Raw genomic sequence first — 19,710 nt, 5'->3', positions numbered from 1 at the left:
AAAGATGAACTAAACTGTGTGATCGTATTTAGTTTACTATTCAGGATTATGTTTTCTAAGATGAATGTGTAATTAAAGGGGACGTGATGTGAAATTTACTTTTTGTACCAATGTTATAAAGGTGTTTCGTCATCATTATCTTACTCAAAAGTCCTGCATTTGAGGCTTTAATACCAGTTTTCACCTATCTCAGATCTCAGTCCATTCTCGCACTGAAAAATATTGCTGATATTTTGGTGTTTTGACAGCGTTCCTAATTAAAAATCAGACTTGAAGTTTGATATTCAACAAGCTTAACAGAAGAATAGGACACAAGCACAAGGTAGTTATCATTTACAGATTTCAATCCAGTCATTAAAAGGAGATATATGTCAAATCTACTCTGTCATACCTGTGTTTCCTCATCATTAGCTAACTCAAAGTTGTATTTCAATTGGTTTATGGATGTTTGAGTTATCCCATTTTTTCCTGCATTCAAGGCTTGAAAATTTTAGTTTTCACCTACCCCTTATCACCACCTACATCTCTCTACTTATTTGTGATTCACGAGTAGGGTTCAGAAATGTAAAGCTGACATGAAAATATGCTGTTTGTAATGGTAAAAAAATGCCAGTGTTGCAGTTTTGAAGAAGGAATGTCTATTATAAAGGTTTTCGATCAATATCGTGGTTTAAAATTATCAAAATGTAAAATACTTATTTATATTACACTATAACACTTAATACAATCTCAAAAAAATGTAATATGTCAGCTATCTAAACTCATTGGACAAGAAAACATTAAGAACTAACAACAGGTCCTTTTTATACAAGCTTTATTTACATGGTATCTCCAGGTTTTGCAGTGTAGGAAGCACAACATTATCCACTGGAGAACTGCACTTCTGACACTATGTCTATACAAAGTGAAGTCATATACAGGCAATATAAAACTTGGCAAATGGAAAAAGGTATCTGCTACTTGGATATGTTGAGAAAAAAGTTTTCAGTAAAAAAAATAAAAATAAAATAATCATAATGCAGTTCCACAGTTTCACCTGTTAATGGCGCCATTGTTAACAGTGGAATTAACTTAAGGTTTTGTTTGTAACGTATGCACTACTAAAACCCCAAAATTACATCGCAAGGATTTCAAATATAGAAATTTGCGATAGTGTGACGATGATTTATCACAACGTCATATGTAAGAACAAAAAACTTTCACTCCAACTCAAGACACACACTGTAAAAAACGAGTGGCTGGTGTGAAAAAAGTTAAAGGGTGCAACAAGTTAATAATAATAAAAAAAAAAGTAATAATTTATTGACTCCAAAATAGTCCCTGATGAAGTGTTCTGTGCCTTTCACAAAATGGATATTTGTGGACGGTTATGGAGGACTGTGAAAACTTTTGTACACCTGCCAATATGAATTAGACACTTTAATGTGCTTAATACTGACTGCAAGTTTGTATTTGTGACTTATGCTTGAGTTTAAAATAAATAAAATGTAAAATTTGTTTTAATAAGAAAATGTTTATGAAAATAAAATTATAAGCAAAAAATACCCCAATCTATGCGGTGTTTCCAAATTGCACTCACCCTTTTAATAATATGTGTGCCTTGTTTATGAGAACACTGCAGGTCAGTGTTGCTTGTTTGGTTGCATAGGAGAATATACAGTACAAAATGCCATATGGGGAGTTCACATCACCTCCAACAGTTAAAATATGTGCAATTATACAAATGAAAACACTGATCTGTCAAAGTGGCAGAGGAATAAATACGCCATTAAGATGCACTGCATGAATCAATATTAGGTTACACAATATACATTTAGTAAAATTAAAAGTTACAGCCCTCATTAAGCCTGAACACATTTGTTTGAAGAGAAGTCTCTTTTCATACAGGGTGGAGGCAATGTCCTGTAAAACCACCAGCCCCCATTCTTTTAAATACTTCAAGGCACTCAACTGGGCAAAGAGGATTCAAGCATCTCTCTCAATCATAAGACATATGCATATATGCCTGTATCATGCATACATACCTCTTTTGCATCCTATGTCATCATTTTATAGTGAAAAATTAATACTAGCAAAATTAATTTACAGTTAAACACTTAAAAGTCTGAAGGAGTATGAGAGTATGTAAGCTGTTAGCTTGGCATTTTGGCTGAAGAATCAATGTCAAATGTTATACTACACCAAAAGACTATTGGGCCTGGTTTCTGTATGAATGTAACATAAGGCCCTCATCAACAGCCTTTAAGCCCCTCTCTTAAACATACTAATGATTATATATTATGCAATTAAAAGCTCCATGGGCTATGATTATCATGATGCAACCTAGGTTAATTATACTGATATAGTTTTCATAGTAAGACAATGAATATGCAGAGTTAAGTATACATGAATAACGTAACAAATACTGCATTGGATCAGTACATCAGACGGCAAACTGTATTTGCTCTCTAGAACAATACAGATAGGCTTAATAAGGGCTCATGTCTAAAACCATATTCAAAACAAATGTTAAAACACTTAAATTACTGCTAAATTCATTCCAACTGTAGGAGTGGTCATTAGCCTGTTGCTCCAAACATTACAGTGCTGGAGTCATGCCTCTCCCAGACATAATCAAAGTCAAATATAGTGACATACAAGGACGGCCAATGTAACTTACACCTCAAAAATGTTTCTTTATAACAAATGCCTATAATGTTACCATCAAAAGATTTGAGGAGGTGACATATTTGAGGTATCATGTAACAGACCATATAAAATAATCTAAAATAAAAGACTAAGCTAAAATACTTCCTTTGTAACAGACAGTCAGCTAAACTGATATTGTGTCTGTTTGAGATTTGTAACAAAACAAGTGGTAACAGACTTGACTGATGTGCTAAGTTGACAGGTGTAAGGTCCATAAGAGAGGGGTTAAAACAGACAGGGTTAGAGAAGCTGGAGTTACTGAGTCTGACTCATGTGACCGTTACACAGCATGACGGTGGACAGGGGTTAGTTCACATGCTGCTGCAGGCTGCTGGTTATTTAGTTTGTTGCTTGAGGTTTGTAGTCAATGTAAACTCATGCAAACAGAAGACAGTTCATGCAGCAGAGGCCTGAGCTGGAACAGACTAAGACCATGCTAAACCAGGCTTGGCAGTTCAGAGAAGGGCCAATCATGCAGTGATATTGCTGTTGAGGGAGGAGACAAAAAGACAACAGTCAGACACACTAGATGACAAAATAACATTGAGAGGCTGTCTTTGCATTCAGGAAGTATTTAGAATGTATGTTTGGGAAATTCTGATTAAACTTCTAATACACAAGGAATGAGTAGGATGCAACATCTGATTTTGACTATATTTGCAACATTCCAATTATTGCTTATTGAATTTAAAGATATATCACAGATATTAAACGATTTTACATTAAGCTTTTGAAGGCCTGTAATTTATCCAGCATTTAACTGTGATACACTGCATTCAGCATGCTAGCGTTTTGGGGTATTCAGTCTAAATATAGCTCTATTATGTTTGTGTGTCTTTATGGCACATAAGGCATGTTTCAGACTACCCTGTAAAAGCTGGCACAGTTTAAGTGGCTACACAAAATAACTGTCAGTTAGAGATAACCATCTGTCATTATTGCTGCACTTTTACCATGTTGTGGTTTAGGAAATCTGTTACATAAATACTTTATGATATTTAAGTTTAGTGAATTGATTATCTAAAGTTTGAAGCAAACATTACAGATGTAATACGATATACAAACAACAAAACATTGCACAAAACCATCACTTTACAACAAATCTATGGTTAAAACTATTAAAAAAAAGAATTCAAATCCCAGTTTAACACAAAGAAAACCAACATCAATCAATCATAAAGGCTCTGGAAGGAGGTCTATATTTGTGATGTAGAAAAAAAACTATTGTATGTGGAGTGATTAAACCCATTGTAATCTAAGGAGGGAACTCAAAATGCTGGGTTGTGAATTGGCAAGGGTCAAGATATTAATAAAAATGGGCAAGATAGAATCTGTAGCTCATTGAATTTAAGACAAAAATGAAAACCACACAATCATAGAACCATGTCTTCTGTAAAGATAAAGTTGAGCCTTAAAACAGGCGCTGGGCTTTCTTAGCAGAAGCAGTCTACCTGGCCGTAGCTGGCTGCACATGACCTGGGTAGGAGCGCCGGGAGCTGGTAGCTTGTCTCTGCCGAGCCAAAAAGGACTGACCCGACCCCGTGTTAGCCAGTCTGTCTTCTGCTGCCTTCTTCTGCATAGACATACCCTGAAACAGTCCAGAAAAACAAACTCAACTTAAACAAAGTGATTTCAGTTAATGCTTCTCCACAATCAGACCAGTTCAGTATTACACATAGGGCAAAAACATTAATTAATCAAGGCTGCCCTCTAGTGGTTACATGCCAACATAAAACTTTAAAGAGGGGATATTTTACTTCTATATTAACTGCTAACACATAACGTAATAGATCACCAGGTTACCTTTTATTGCTGTGAAAATGCAATGTTCACCAAAAATCCCAACATATTAACAAAACATTTCTGGTCCAGTTAATTATAAGAAGGGTTATTACATTAGTGAAACATACATGGATGACATCTAAATCCTCTTCAGTCATGTTTTTGATGAGGGAACAACGTTTTAACATGTTAGAAAGCTAAAAAGATTTTGCATAATACCCCCCTCTTTAATTTTTAGTTATATTTGTTAGTAAATGCTTATTGTAATGTTGAAATGCTGTCTTCTTTACCATATTGTACCATGCAGACACAATCAGCTTCTCCTCGTAATCTCTCTGGGTCTTTGTCTTGTCCATCTCTTTCTGTTTGGGAGAAATGTGAAATCAGCTCAAAGTTTAAGATACATCTCAAGCATCCCATAATTCAAATCAGAAGACATACACGTGCAACTAACCAGAAAACTACCCTTCCTGTTATTGTAGAAGAACGCTTACCTCCAATGAGTGTAACATCCTCTCCTTTTCTTGCAGCTGGTTCTTCAGAGCCTGGACCTCTGGACCTGAGCCCTGGTTTTGTTTTGGGTCCAAGGTTCGGATAACCTAAAACAGAAAACATGTTAGTCTTTGTTAGATTTAAGGTCTATCTCTCTTAAATAGTTATTTTGACTGTTGTTCTTGTACTTTTCATTGCGACACTTCCCAAAATAAGAATAATGAAGGTGCTCTTATTCTTATGCATTCTAATTATTCACCACAATGACTTTAAACAGGGAAAACTTGGTCAAAAATATATATATTGAGAAAATGAACAATTACACTCTTGGCTTTTTCGAGATATTTCTTATATCTTTCTTCCATCTGTTTCATGTCATCGTCTTTCTTCTTCAAGGCATCTTCAAGCTCTTCAACGCGTTGGCCTGCAAATACAAATCAGACATATTGGAACAAAAAATAGAAAATTACATTTTTCATCCAAGGTGAATCTGACTTACAACTGGCATTGTATTTAGGTTCCATCTCATCAATCACAGCATTTTTCTTCAGCAAGTCATTATTCAACTCCTGTAGTTTCTCCCTTTAACAAAATATGTTTTTTTAGGACACAATTACTATCTCAATACATGGCATTTATGACAATATGCTGAAATACAACTTACATGTGTTCTTCGTATTTCTTCTTTATTATGGAAGACTGGGAAAATAAATAAGATTCAAGGTTAAAAAGTTAATTTACAGAAATTAGCTTTCAAGACAAGAGCATGACTTTACAGACAGGAGGAGACATGCAGGAGGTAGAAAGGAACTGGTTTCTAAAGACACCTCAAATTACAAGAGCTGAACTACAGCTAAAATGCATAAGCAACATTAAATCATAAAATAATATGCTAAGTGAGAAAGCTAAAACCAAAGAAAGTTAAAAATACACCACAACTCAAATTCCAAAATTGTTACCTGTATAACAAAAAAACACATCTCTTAAGCAAATCTTATATTCATTTATTCTCAAGATAAATATTCTCTGTGCTTTGGCCAGCATTTTCACTTCTGTTTACCTAAATGATTATTAAATCAATTCTGTGTGTTCATCTTTGCAATTAGAGACTTTCCCCCAAAACATCAATGTTTCTTAAAAGCCTAAATAAGTACTTAAATTTGCTTATGTATATATAAAAATATACATTTTATTAAATTTGCTGTGCTCCATTGTGCACAGATATTAATCTACTAGTTCTTTGGAATTTCAGTTGCAGATCTAAGATTACATGTGATAGCACTCAATACTTACTATAGTCTGAGAAGAAACAAGAAAAACAAAATTATAAAAATAAATAAATAAATTGTTTAACAATACAGATAAACATGCAAGAAAAAAAGCAGGTTATATTAATACAGCCTAGCAGCCAGTTCTCAAACTGTGGTCAGTGAGCTCCCCCTAGTGGTATGCAGATTCCAAAGCAGTTCTAGTGTTTGCTTCATTTAGAATTCTATCCACGTTTTTCTTCTCCTTTCGATAAGTCCTTGTGAAGCACTATAGCAAATGGGTAGTCTACTTTAGACCTGTTTAGCTCTAGTTTAGTCCTGGAATAATCCTCTAGTGGCATTTTCTTAGGCAGTACTTTGTGTGATAAGTTTGAGAACCACTGGTCAAGCATTCTATAGCATTTTGAAAATAAAGTCATTCTGTTGTGTACTCACATCATCAGCTTTAGAGCCTTGTTCTTGGAGAGACTTCTGCAGCTCCTCCACCTGACTCGATTCTTCCATAAGACGCTGATTGATTAATCTACAAAATGGGTAAAGTGATTAGAAAACGGATGTAAATCTTATGAGCTAGCCAATTTGATTATAACTAATTGTCTCTGTTATGTCATTGCCACTGACCTGTTTTCAGTCTCCAGTTCATTTTTCCTACGGTTGGCATCCTCCAGTAGACTTTGTAATAATGCAATTTTCTCATTGTCTGAACCTTCCTGGGCCAGTTTTAGCATCTTGTTTTCATGCTGCAAACGTATGAGGTGTTCTCTGGGAAGCAAAGGGGATGTTTTAAGCACAAAGTGATGGTGTTTCTATAGTATGATGCAGTGTCCCTACTCCTTTTTTAGTGCACACTAGGTAAATCTAAAGTCAAAAACTGAATGTGTGTCATCTCCAGTGGTCAAAGCAATTTCAGGCATTATGTGACACATAGACCTGCCCTGATTACAGCCAGTTGTTTCTGATGAGAAACATCTGGCTACTGGGGATAGCTGTTAAACCAATCACACTTTTGTTATACCTCTTATACCTCCGGACCCCACGCCTTCTCCCTCACTGTCCTCCCTATAGTCCTCAAGGTATAACCCACTTTTGCAGCTCTATTTGAAATGTGGTTGTGGGAGTTTAGGTGTTTAGTCCCATTTTAAGCTTAGTACATTGGTACAAACATACTGTTAGCCGTGGAACAGAGGAAAATCATGTTTGATGCAGCTTACACAAACATTAGAACATTATCTTGAAAATTAGATTAGTCATTAGTAATGCCCCTTGAGATCATTATAACATGATCTCAAGGGGCATTTTAACAATACATTTCAATTTCAAAGTTTGATCATAAGACTGATCAACCTAGTTTTCACACTGCTGATCCCAGAACAAGTAAGAGCAGGTAATCTCTAGCATTTCCAGATTCTGCAACATTTAAAAAGGTCCTATATTAGGTTCTATATCCAATATCATTCACACAGGTTTGAGGAATCCTGCATTATTAGTTTGTCTACATCTCCAAAGCTCAAAACGCTCTGTTCCACCTTGTGATGTCATGAAGCAATAGTTTTCAAGTTAACAGCTCCTTTTACCTTTTGTTCAGTAGAGATTGGCAATTTCAGGGCTGAAAGCATCCAAATGATTCTGGTGAAGGTGTACGGAGTTCAAAAACACAGTGGAGCACTTTCTGTGTTACCACATGACATCACATGGTGTTTTCCATTTGAAAGAAGAACTCAGCCTAAACATGCTGGGTTTGTGTGTTAAACATGTGTGAATGGAACAAAACAACTCCAGTATGGATCAGAAAACAATATGGGCCCTTTAAATTACCCTAGACAATAAACAATTATGTATTTTTTTTAAACAATTCTGTATATAACCACAAGTTTATGCAGCGGTAAAGACAAATGGCACATCATCGTTTCAGAAGAGAGTCCTTTTGGAAAGAATCAGCTTCCTTCAGTAACAGCATGAAGGCCAGTATATAGGCCACACTACAATCAGATGAACTTAGCAATTTTAAAGCCAAATACCATGTTTCTTTGCCATTTAAGTGATATGCATTTGCAGTATCCCTTTAGTTTCCAATCCAACCCTGTCTTTGTCATCTGTGCGGACTAAATCATACCTCATTTCTGGTGTGGTTATTTCAGCAGCCAGAGAGTCTGAACCATCACTGCCCAACAGTGGAAATACGCCTGTAGCACACAAATTAAGTCCAAAAGATCAACTCAAACACGAAGATGGCTATACATTGTCATTTATTCATTTTTATAATACCTGAAGTGAGTCCCTCTTGAGCTTGTACACAGTGTAGTTCCTCTATTGTCTCTTTTAACGAGTCTCTCTCTGAACGCATACGCTAGAGGGAAATACAGAGGTTAAAAGGTAAGGAAGTTGTAGGAAGAATGTTATGCAGAGTTTCACCCTTTAAAATACTAATAAAATAGCTTACATCTTTTTCTTTTTGTAGAGAATCCACTTTCTCTTTAAGTCTTTTATATTCAAACTCCATTTTGTCTGCCTTTTTGGACTCCTCTGATAACCTGTTTTGAAGTTCAACCACCTGCGCAGAGAAAAAGACCTCATTTTTAACATTCTGATCTCTTAAAAAAATGACATACATTATAAACTGTACACATTTTTAAAAAGGTACCTGTCTTTTATATGTTTCCAGTTGCCCCTTAGCAGCATTCGCCTTTCGCAGCTCCTCCTCTAAACTAACATTGGTCTGCATCAATACTGTGTTTTTCTCCTCTAGCAACTTAATCTGAAACATAAAATCGATGTAAAATCAAACTCATGGTAATCATTTTACACATTGGGAAGCTCTTAGACCAAAATACAAGTACCTGTCTTCTGAGTAGCCCCATGTCCTCCAATTTCTTCTTATAGTGTTCTATTGTGCCTTCTAGTTTAGAGACCTTGTCAGATGAGTGTCTATGAAAAGTTAATAGAAGAGTTAATTACAAATCTACACTCTCACAAACACAATGTATAAACCTACAGCCTCTGAGAAACAATGACTCACCTGAGAACATCCATCTCATCCTTGAGAGACTGGGCTTCATCTGCTAGTGATGACAGCTCTTCGTTCTGTGACTTCACATCTACAAGTTCTTTTTCAAGCTCCTCACAGCGGATCCGATAGTCATCTTTGGCCGCTTCAAGCCTTAAAATACACAGCAAATTTAGTCTCTTCAAATTAAAGCGTGGCAATTAATCTGATATAAATATGACATGACTAGTGACTATAAAAAAATAACCATAGTTGTATTTTGATAATCATAATTGTTATCTGACCTATGCATACTCTAAAACACAAATTATTAAATCAAAATATCAAAGAAGAAAAAAAACGATGTCTGATTTTGACTAATGACACACTTGAAAATATTCTCTATTTTATCAGTGTTCAGTCACAATATTTCAACCTTAATATGGTTGATAAAAAGTCTCAATGTACAATAAAAATAACTGACTGGTCAATCGAAAAAAATAATCACTGACTAGTCGATTACAAAAATTATCGTTAGCGTTTAGCTCGTCTTTGTTGTCATGTCTAATTCGGTGATCTTCATAATTGAGATGTCTACAGCCAATCTTAGTAAAAGCATGTGGTCTTGTGTTTATAAAGTTGTTTATAACAAATTGGGCTGTTTTGGGGCTTAAATGGCAATTATTAAAAGTCTGTCTTGCTTATGTTTATGAAATCAATACTGAAAACCATTTTATGTCGTTTTTGAAAATAATAAAATCTTGAATCTTTTTTTGCCATATCATCCAGCCCTGCTTCAAATAGAACAGTTTTAACAATCATGTTTTTGTTTACCTGAATGTTTCCTCCTGTAGTTGCTCCAGTTGTGTCTGCAGCTGGAGGTGTCTTCTTCCAGCAGGGCTGTTCACATCCTCAATAGAGTCCGACTGGTTAAGTCTCTCCATCAAAATCTGGTTCTCTGCCAGCAAACTGCTTTTCTCATCTTGTAAAGCTGCCACCTACAAGAGCAGGGCGAGAGAAAAAAAGAGAGAAAAGAGGGGGATGCACCAGGAGAAGGGTAGGAAAGATAAACAAAAATTGTTTAAAACTCTGAACATTTATTTTCTTTGAGGAAGATATGTGTTCATATTATTCATATCATATATCATAACACACAGTATGACAAGGGAAACAATCTTCTGTATAGCAAGGAGGGCTACAGACAATTTCATAAATCTTTTTCATATTGACAAACACGGCATCAAACTCCACACAAAGCAAAGCGGCAGATGGGGGTCGAACAGCACTTATTAGCTACCAGCACACCTGGTTCAGGAAGTGGTTCATTGAACCATCTATGAAAAACTGAAAATCTGACTAAATTGTAGTAATTCATTTTGTTTGCTTAGGACTGCAGGAATTAAGAAATACATTAAAATAAATAATAACTATATAAATATATCTATAGCTGTTGGTGGAAAAGCGTGTCCAGGTCAAAGGGCAGGGGTGTATTAGTGATGGGTAGACATGGGACACACCCGGACACTGCACTGCAGTTAGTTGTGGCTGCAGACCACCGAGTACACATGTGCTCACACTCTAGTGTGTACTATACACATGTCCACTCACATGCACACACAGAACTCAGAGAGGGGCTGGATTCTCCAAAGGATGCCTTGGCAAGCAAACCATTCAGGTCAAAATCCAGGATTATTAGGCACAGCAAACATGACACGGAGAAGGGCACAGAAAGAAGAAAGATTGAATTTACCCTCTCGTCTAGCTCATTAAAGTCTAACCTCAGTCTATCACGCTCCTCTTGGACATGGAGGGCCTTGAAAGCAAGGCACAGTATCAAAGAGTCAAACAGGAAGGCCAATGTACACCAGCCCTTTAAAATGTCTAAAAATCGTATTTATTTCAATTGCATCAAGCATTACAGTATGTATTTTATGAATAAAATAGATGTTCCAATAAAGCTAGATAAGCAAGACAAACAAGAGAAAAAAAAGAAAAGCATACCTGCATGTCAAGTTCTCGACACCGCTGTGCGATTTCTTCTTTAGTGTTCAAAGCCTCATTGAGCTCCTCAACTGTCTTCTTTAGCTGTTATTGGAATGATAAAGTTAGTGAAGAGTACAAATATGTATATAATACATGAAGCAACTCTTTTAGATCAGAAACTGCTACATAAAAATACAAACTTGTCTTCACACATACTTGTCTGTCCAGGTCCTCATAAGAGTCCGTTCCGGTGGTGACTGGAGTCTCTTTACTCATGAGCTATAGAAACAAACACTGTTATTGTAAACACAACACATCCAAATGTATTTTACTTATTAGCTGTGAAATAGTGCACCTCTTGGATGGCGGTCATGACGACATGTTGCACTGACTCTTCCATGCTCATTATAGTCTGAATGTATTCTAAGAAGAGGCAGACAAGACTGCATAAACCAAAACTGTCATATTATGGATACCAATAGTAAAATGTAATCTGCACCTTGCTTTTGTTCACAGCTGACAGCACAGCCCAGTATGAGTTGTAACATTCTCCCAAGTTCTGCAGCATCCGAATGCTCTCCAATAAGGGTAACATCTGGCAGCCTGAAGTCATTTATATGCTGACCGAGGATCTGAACAGGAATGGAAAATCAAAAATATTGATCAAACAGAAGGTTTATATTATTGTAATTAACAATTTCAGCAGTGAATGTTACCTCTTGATTATAATCTAAAATTCCTTTCAAAACCTTTTTCAGGTTGCTGATCTGAAATACACAAAACGATTAGATACATTTAAAAAGCATACAAATCCAGTAAATGCAAGTACAACCAACCTTCAACCTCCAGTTGTCTCCAACGTCTGGTTTAATTCTACTAATCCATGCTTCATTAAAGTACTGCGCATCTCTATAAAAGACAGGGAAAGAATTAAGCAGTGTGGTACTTGAAGCTCAACCAAGACAATTACAAGCACCTCTATTAAGTGAAAAGTACATTAAACTATGGGTCTCTCCCAAAACTCTCGCTAACTCACTCCATGCCTTCTCCTTTTCGCTTTTGTCCATAGAAATCATTATAATCATGATAAAATAATTAGTCAATAAAACATTTTGACTACGACAGCATCAAGAAATAAATTAAACAACTAAAGGACTGCATCCCTGGAATTGTTATTGGGATTCTCAAAAAGAAGAAAAGTAACCAGAATATTTTATTTGAGATAATCCTGAAACAGTTGGGCCACAACTGAAGACTTAAGAGTAATTCATTCATGGGCTCTTAATCTCTTCAGTGACAGATTTTAGGTTGGTCTGGAAGGAATGTGAATTTAAAATAACAAGACCATTCAAAAGGATACATTGATGAACTTACATTTTCTGTAGAGCCTGGGCCATGACAATCCCACTGGTCAGATCTTCAACTGTTTTACATGGGGCCTCCACTCCAAACGTTTGAATCTGAAATAAACACAAAAGAACACATTATTTATTTATTTTTTAAGCCAGGGGTTACCAATTACTAGATCCATAGCTGGGCAAAAATAAAACCGATGCCGGTATTTTTTATGTTTTTGTAGTTAATTCAACTTAAATACTGTACTGTATTCAATTACAGAATAAATAAAACAGAGATTCGAGTTCTTTCAGGCTACATGTTTGTGCAGACATGTCACATACACACAAACCAACACAGGATAGGGCCTAAACTGGGACTAATCACCAAACTAAACATTTAATAGCCTTGAATAAAGCTGGATAAGAACAAGACTAAGTGTGAATACAGCCTTACAGTTTGCCTGTTAGTACTGTTCTTGGCTTCTTGGTAGTAGTAAATTCTTGGTTTACTTTATTGAATACTAATCCTTGGCGCTATACTTTTCTCCATGACAGACCATGCACTTAAGGAGGAAGGGAAATAGAAAGCAAGAATGTCTGACATCTGATGGGAGGAAAATTACATGGTTTACATTCCTGCTTTAACTTTATATAAGATCTCTGCCACTTGTAATGCTTATAATATAGCATGGCAAGAAAAAACATATAGAAAAAATATAGAAAGATATTTAAAATGAGGCTCCCTTTTCTGGTCAGAGAGACTAGGTGTTATGCAAGTATATGAAAGGGTGTACCCAATAGATCTCTCTTGAAATAAAAATAAAAATAAAAATCTTGGTACGTGAGTACAGGGCTCTCCAACTACATCTCAAGACATTGCCATTTTGTAAAGCTGATGCAAAAAATGGTCAGAGTAGAAAAATAACTAAACATAATTAAAAAATTAAAAATATGAAGGAGAATGAATACAGTGAATCTTTCTAAGATCTTCAGCACTGAGTGAGCCTTGTTTAAGAAAAGAGGAGAGTCAAAAGAAGATGACAATAACACAAAGGCCATCACCACAGTGCTGTGAAGAGCAGCCTTCAGCAGACATCAGGGCAACTTGATATTTACACTTCCCACATGTCACATCAACAGAGCCAAAGGACACCACCAAGCACTTGTCTGCGGAGGGTGAAAGCTGTTAGAAAACTGGTACCGTGTACATTAGGGTAACCACAATAAAGAATCAAATTAATAAGAAAATTCTTTGTATGTGTTTTTTTGAGATTGACTAAAGATACAAATCACCTAATGAATAACATTCAGCCATAAGAATACATTAATAAAACTTTTAGTATGATAGGATATACTTTTAGCTGCTTTCCTGGTGAAAAGGGATGATTCTCTATGATTTTCTTCATTACATTATGTATGACATCACTTCCTAGATACTACGACAGCAAAGGTAACTGGACAGGAAGGAAAGCTAGCAGGACAGCAGTTTCACAAAGAGACCAACACCACAGCCCTGCAACAAACAGTGACCAATAATGATCAATGCAGTACAGCTCAGGAAAGAACATACCAGGAAGGGTGGACGATACAGCAGAAAATTAATACCACAATTTTCTTGGAGCCAGATCATGATTTTGATTTTATCAACATTTATATACACAGTATTTTCTATTACCTTGCATAGGTAAATAAAATAATCAGCTTCTGATGAAAGTTTATTGACTGTGATTCAGAATAAACACTTCAATACTTTACAAAGATGTGAGTCTGGTCATCAGTGAATCTCCGTGAGTTCAGATGGGCCCATAGCCCAAAACTCTATTAATCTGAGGTGAGAGAAATGCTATTTCATTTCAGAATGGTGGGTGACCAACAAGCTCCTTTGTTTCACATGCGTCACTGAAAATAAAAATCTGACTCCACAATCACGTTTGGTTCTGGCCTGAAATGCAATGGAGGGAGTGGTGACCCTCTGTAAAAGAATAAAGAGATATTATTCTGGATTTGCCAACTAAGAAAGTTCACATTTCACTCACTATGATTGGTTAAAGAAGAAGGAGAAGAGGGTGGGAACAAGTGCCTGCGTTTGATCAGACAGAGCAGAGAAATTATGAAAAATAATATGATGATGACCAAAATAGCAGGTCATCACATGGATGAGATTACAATTAGATTTTTGTCATTATATCCCCCAGCTCTACATACCAGTCTTATCATGGTTGGGAAACGTGAGGTTAACACTGGTAAGATCATACCAAGAGAATGAGATATTGTCACGGCCCTATTGATAATCTTTTGGGAATGAGCTTGTAGATCGAATAATTCAGGTAATGAGATTTAATAGAATAATGTGCTTCTTTTTAATCTCAAAATGAGCCCTTGCTAAACTGAAAAGCCCATTGTTTGCTGAAAACATAAATACTTGAAACCACAGTGCAATCTTACATTGGCGCCCAAGTCTCAGAACAGTTTGGCTGAGAGGAGAGGAGTGATTAATATGATCCACAACTAGCTTGCATCACAACAGCTGACAGTGTAGTCAGTGCCATATCTATCCACTTACTAGTGTAAGGTGAATTTTGTTGCACAGTGTAAACAAAAGCACCCCCATATTGACATGTGCTTGTGAGATTTATCTGTAATCCTTAGATAATGACATTTTAAAGTAATGGCTTGTCATTACTGTCAGGAACCATTACATTTTCATTTTTAGACAATTAGCGATAAACTGACACTTTTAATTTTGTTTTGTTCAAACAGCTTCCTGACAGCGAGATGAGTTAATGTGCTGAGGTGTTTTTGAATGCCTTGCTGCTGCAGCATTACTGTTGGCATTTGAAGAAATGCTGTATTGTTCATGTATTGGCAAATTGTGATCATACAATAAACACAAATAAATATACTTACTCTGAAAAGGCTTTGAACTGAACTATGACAAATATGGTCAAATAAAACTAGCTGTTGGGATAAAAAATACAGTCTCCTGTTGGTTATTGGTGCCGTTTCAAAAAGTTTTTTTAAGTCTTTAGTCACAGGGTCAGGAATGACTCCACAGGTGACAGGCATGTGGAGAATGTCTGCCAGCCAGATCATTACATCAGCAAAAGGAGAGGCTGTAGTAGGTTTTACATGAGACAAGTCATGACAGCCAGACGAAGGTGGAGGTGGTGACATTTAACAAGATATGGGAATTTGCTTTTTAAATATATGTAGCAGTAGCAACAACCACATGCACCCTAATTTAGTACACAAGTAAACACAAAGTAAAAGCACAGATGATTAAGGTGAATGAGGCCACTCTGTTAAACAGGCACCTACTGCAGTCATCTGTGTGACATAAACAACAAATGCCACAGTGGACAGTCCTATTCATAACCACATTGTCTCAAACACATTGTACCAGAGCTCTGAGCATTGCCCAGAGTGTTTTTTTTTTTTTTACAGACACATTATTACCAGATCTAAAGGCTGTCATTTAGCATTAATGAAAGGTCAAATGAAGGGTTCATTTTCGCAATGGAAATAGATATTTAATGACAGCTGCGATACCATTTCAATCCTATCGCAACATCTGAAGCTAACTGGGTACCGTACATAAAAGCCAAACCAAAATAGTAAATGTTAGCTTAGCTTAACCCGCCTCATCAGATCAACACACCTTTCAGGCAGAGTTGTAAAGGCCAAGTGGTGAAATACACTGAGCTTTGGCCAACGCATTGTACGATTTTGACTCGGGTTTAGAGAGATCCACATCATCAGACAGGCAGACAGCAAACAGCTGGCCTGCATACGTAACAGCTAACCAACCAGGAGCCTGTCTCGCCTTTAGCTAGCTAGCTTGTCTAGAAAAAGCTTTTGCTTAGGGATGGCGTTAGCTTAGCATTAGCCGTAGGAGCTAGCAAACCGGGGTCCCTCACAAACAGTGGGAAATCAATGATCAATACGCCTGTTCGATCACTTACCCATGTTAACAGGCTCTCACAGAGCTCCATACGGTCCAAACACTCAGACGTGCTCATTGTTCCTTATCGGTGGTGGACTTTGAGTGTTGTCGGGAAAGGGGAATCAAGATCACAGTCGGCTACACCCCCGAGATCTCCTCTAGCACTCCGCTCCAGAGCCACAGAGCTGGGCTGGCCCGTGGGCTGACCGGGTTCGGGCGGCTGCCATTGGGCTGGGCGGAGCTTGTATTAAAGAAAAACTCCTCTCTCACTGGATATCAGGATGCCATCAGCCGCTCTTTTATATGACACATTAGATTATATACATAGGCTCTTAAAAGCTTCAATATTTGTCTTTTGTAGGCTTACTCTGAAGTTCAAACTTAAATAGCTTTACTGAATTTGAGTTCCAGTTTTGTTTTTAATTAACACTAGTGGTGGTTAGTCAGGATTTGTCCTGCTATTTAAACACAAATATTATGCCACATAGAAACTAAGGATATAAAATCAACTCTAACCTAATCATTTTCACTCACACAAAAGTCAATCAAATTCAAGTAAGTGAAGGTTTCATTTAAACATTGATAAACAAATCTACATATCTATTGCCAGTTTCCACACCAAAACATTTAACTATGAAGGCTGTCACACAAACATTCCATTGCAGTAATATTATTAAATTCTTGGTAAAACATAATCATATAAAATTAAGACAATACAAAGTCAATTGCCAAACTCCAACAGTTGTTTTATTTATTATACTCCAACTACAAAAAAAAAAAAAAAAAAAAAACAAAACTGGAAGATTTGATGCTAGTAAAATTGAGATTGGTTACTATCTTTGCCCCAAAAATAATCTTACATTCACCATGAACAAGTAAACAAGTTTTTACATGTGCATAAGCTGTATAAACACACATTTTTGATAATTCTCCAATATGCATAGTTAAACTCAACATTATGTGTATGGTTGAAAGGTGTCAAATAAGTAATTACCTTACTATCATAGCATCATCCATGTTGTTCTTCAGTGACTGAAGCTTTGTGAGGTAAATACATATTAGCAAAACTTAATGGTCTTAACAATCAATTTCACAGTCTCAACAAAAACCACATGTCACAAAAGTCTATGGGAAAAATGAACGGGAATGTAATTTCCCAAACCGAGCTGTGGGTGGTCACTGTAGCGTTCCATAGTAAATCTGTTTGAGTTTAAAGTTCACCTGATACTTTGTAAAATTCTGCTAGTTATTCAATCTCTGTGTGACAACTTCTCTGTACATAATAGATATGTAGACAAATAGCAATAGGATTACAAAAAAGTCATCCATAAATCCCAGTAGGCCAAACAGCGCCTCTGGAAGGATGTCAAGTGGTGAAGCCAGGTAAGTAATTGCACCAATAAGACAAAGAAGAATACGAATTCTAAACATCCAGAACAAGCCCCCAACAGAAAACATCTCTCTGAAGGCGTGACGGAGAAGGGTCGGCACATCGCGCAACCTGTCCATGAGCTAAGAGGAAGAGGGACACAAATATATATTATAAAAATAAATTTGGAATATATAGTACTTTACTTACAGATCTGGGCTGGCCTGAAAACCTGCGGTTGTAGTCATTGATGTCTCGCAATATGAGCTGAGGTTCAGCTTCACCATCTTGAACCCTTTGAGGAGTTGCATGTTCATGAAATAATGGGAAGAGCAATGTAACCTTGAAAGAGGGATATGGACAATTTCACGAGGCTATTAAAGATAAAAAAAATTGCATTACAGTTTACAATAATTATATTAATTTCTTACAATTTGTCTGCAGATGGGACAGTGAATGGCACCTAACCAAGTGCCATACCTCCAATAAGCTATAATGCAAGAACCTATCATAATCAAACAAAGGCATTAGTTAGTTTTAATTATTTGGTTCAGTTGTCACATTTGTGCAAGAAAACCTACCACAGAAAAGGTGCCCACAGTTAGTTTCTACAGGCAACACAGCCTGTTGTAGGCATACAGGACAAGACATGTCTGTGTAGTACTGCTGCCTCTCCTCAGACTGGTTATTTTCCTCCTTTTGGAATAAAAACATAATGCAGTGTAAGAGATTATTGTGAAGCCATGATAATAACACATGATATGTATTTAATACTAAAATAATTATCCAAGCATTGATGTTGATTACCTGCTCTGTCTGGAGCTGCTGTCGAACTGCTCGGACATGTTCTTGATTCTCTGGATGAATATCATGCTGCTCCTGTCTGTGAAAAGGCAAATGTTTGGTTTTAACAGCCAATATATATTTTTGACTAATATATTACATTTTGCATCCAGTACTTACCTGCAGAGTAGAGTGAGCAGGCCTGCCAGAAAAGTGACACTAACAACCACAACAAACAAAACCTGGTTACTGACACCCTCAATTAGAGTGTCCTCATCTTGGATAAGATAGTCCACGTCCCCACAGTCCTCCATCACCCACGCTCACACTGATGAAAAATGTACACGTTAAGTTCACATAAGCACAAGAAGAAATTAAGAAATATGTTTTCTTACCCTTTCTAAGAACAGAGTATGTCTATGTCTAGTATTAACCAAGTAGCATTGTCAGCAAACATGCTTTAATAACTCATGAATTACAACAGCAACAACAGTGCAGTTTAAACAAATAAATACTTTGGTCTGTTTACTGATTTGTAAGACTGCAGCTTTAGAACATGAAGAGGTATTTCCGTGTTAAGAGTGGTCAGTGAGTAGAAGTTGGGGTTTCTGTCTTGTTTATTCATCATTTAACACGAAGACAACAGGTTTCCCCACTGCTTCCACACATGCACATTTCCAAACCTTCAGATTAGAAAATCGACTGATCTGATCTGCTGTGCCAACTGATGGTATTTATAGTATTCGACACACCTCTAAAGCAAGAGCTAACTAAGCAGAGTAATGGCCTCACCTTAATGACAGTCCGAGTTGTTGTTAAGCATGGCTCCACTTTGACACAAAATGGTGGTAAAATTCGCAGGTGTCTTTGTCCTGTAAGCGCAATTTTGGCATTTTAACAACTGCAATATTTATTTATCTTTCTTCTTCCGTTTGGTCTTCTTCGATCACAGGTCCTTTAATTTGGTCTCGATGTGCGCCCCCACTGGTTACAAAGGGCACTGTTTTGATACCAGTGTAAATAGATATGCCGTTTCTATATTAGTAGCCTGTCTATTCATTCAATTATACTTTACCAATTTA

The 19,710-nt window shown here is 36.6% G+C and overlaps 2 protein-coding genes across 5 annotated transcripts; both read right to left on the bottom strand.

The window, feature by feature from the left end:
• Window positions 1–793: 793 nt before the first annotated feature.
• hook3 (hook microtubule-tethering protein 3) lies at window positions 794–16,704 on the bottom strand. 3 transcript variants are annotated; one of them, XM_033975931.2, is made up of 25 exons: window positions 16,496–16,648; window positions 12,571–12,656; window positions 12,033–12,105; window positions 11,913–11,963; window positions 11,696–11,828; window positions 11,552–11,619; window positions 11,413–11,475; window positions 11,215–11,298; window positions 10,964–11,026; window positions 10,048–10,211; window positions 9,247–9,387; window positions 9,068–9,155; window positions 8,872–8,985; window positions 8,671–8,781; window positions 8,496–8,577; window positions 8,344–8,413; window positions 6,852–6,992; window positions 6,666–6,753; window positions 5,627–5,661; window positions 5,462–5,544; window positions 5,286–5,386; window positions 4,965–5,069; window positions 4,761–4,832; window positions 4,140–4,276; window positions 794–3,174 (listed from the first exon to the last, which is right to left on the bottom strand). In XM_033975931.2, the coding sequence occupies exons 1-25, from the start codon at window positions 16,550–16,552 to the stop codon at window positions 3,159–3,161; spliced, it is 2,226 nt and encodes a 741-aa protein (XP_033831822.2). In that variant the 5' UTR covers window positions 16,553–16,648; the 3' UTR covers window positions 794–3,158. The 3 variants fall into 3 exon arrangements, with proteins under 3 accessions (XP_033831822.2, XP_055081617.1, XP_033831823.1); XM_055225642.1 differs by lacking the exon at window positions 10,964–11,026 and having other exon boundaries at window positions 16,496–16,704; XM_033975932.2 differs by lacking the exon at window positions 10,964–11,026 and having other exon boundaries at window positions 794–4,276; window positions 16,496–16,704.
• rnf170 (ring finger protein 170) lies at window positions 2,128–19,588 on the bottom strand. 2 transcript variants are annotated; one of them, XM_055225646.1, is made up of 7 exons: window positions 19,421–19,582; window positions 18,809–18,956; window positions 18,653–18,728; window positions 18,427–18,541; window positions 18,277–18,350; window positions 18,059–18,187; window positions 2,128–2,909 (listed from the first exon to the last, which is right to left on the bottom strand). In XM_055225646.1, exons 2-7 carry the CDS (start codon window positions 18,940–18,942, stop codon window positions 2,559–2,561), a joined length of 879 nt encoding a protein of 292 aa, XP_055081621.1. In that variant the 5' UTR covers window positions 18,943–18,956; window positions 19,421–19,582; the 3' UTR covers window positions 2,128–2,558. The 2 variants fall into 2 exon arrangements, with proteins under 2 accessions (XP_055081621.1, XP_033831825.1); XM_033975934.2 differs by lacking the exon at window positions 2,128–2,909 and adding an exon at window positions 17,200–17,988 and having other exon boundaries at window positions 18,056–18,187; window positions 19,421–19,588.
• Window positions 19,589–19,710: the final 122 nt, after the last annotated feature.

This window comes from Periophthalmus magnuspinnatus, chromosome 12 (genome assembly GCF_009829125.3).
Source record: "Periophthalmus magnuspinnatus isolate fPerMag1 chromosome 12, fPerMag1.2.pri, whole genome shotgun sequence".
NCBI classification, from domain to species: domain Eukaryota; kingdom Metazoa; phylum Chordata; class Actinopteri; order Gobiiformes; family Gobiidae; genus Periophthalmus; species Periophthalmus magnuspinnatus.
Note: the sequence above shows the minus strand (reverse complement) of the source record. Positions and strands in the feature narration are given on the sequence as shown.

Bases quoted from the DNA above. Each gene is read 5' to 3' on its own strand.
- hook3 (XM_033975931.2), bottom strand. From the start codon at position 16,552: ATGAGCACGTCTGAGTGTTTGGACCGTATGGAGCTCTGTGAGAGCCTG. The intron at 12,657-16,495 runs GTAAGTGATCGA...TGTTTATTTCAG, and splicing joins GTGAGAGCCTGTTAACATGG to ATTCAAACGTTTGGAGTGGA. The intron at 8,414-8,495 runs GTATTATAAAAA...TGTGTGCTACAG, and splicing joins TCAAGAGGGACTCACTTCAG to GCGTATTTCCACTGTTGGGC.
- rnf170 (XM_055225646.1), bottom strand. From the start codon at position 18,942: ATGGAGGACTGTGGGGACGTGGACTATCTTATCCAAGATGAGGACACT. The intron at 18,188-18,276 runs GTAAGAAATTAA...CCCTCTTTCAAG, and splicing joins GTCCCATCTGCAGACAAATT to GTTACATTGCTCTTCCCATT. The intron at 2,910-18,058 runs TCTGTAAGTAAA...TGTTTTAACCCC, and splicing joins GGTTTTCAGGCCAGCCCAGA to TCTCTTATGGACCTTACACC.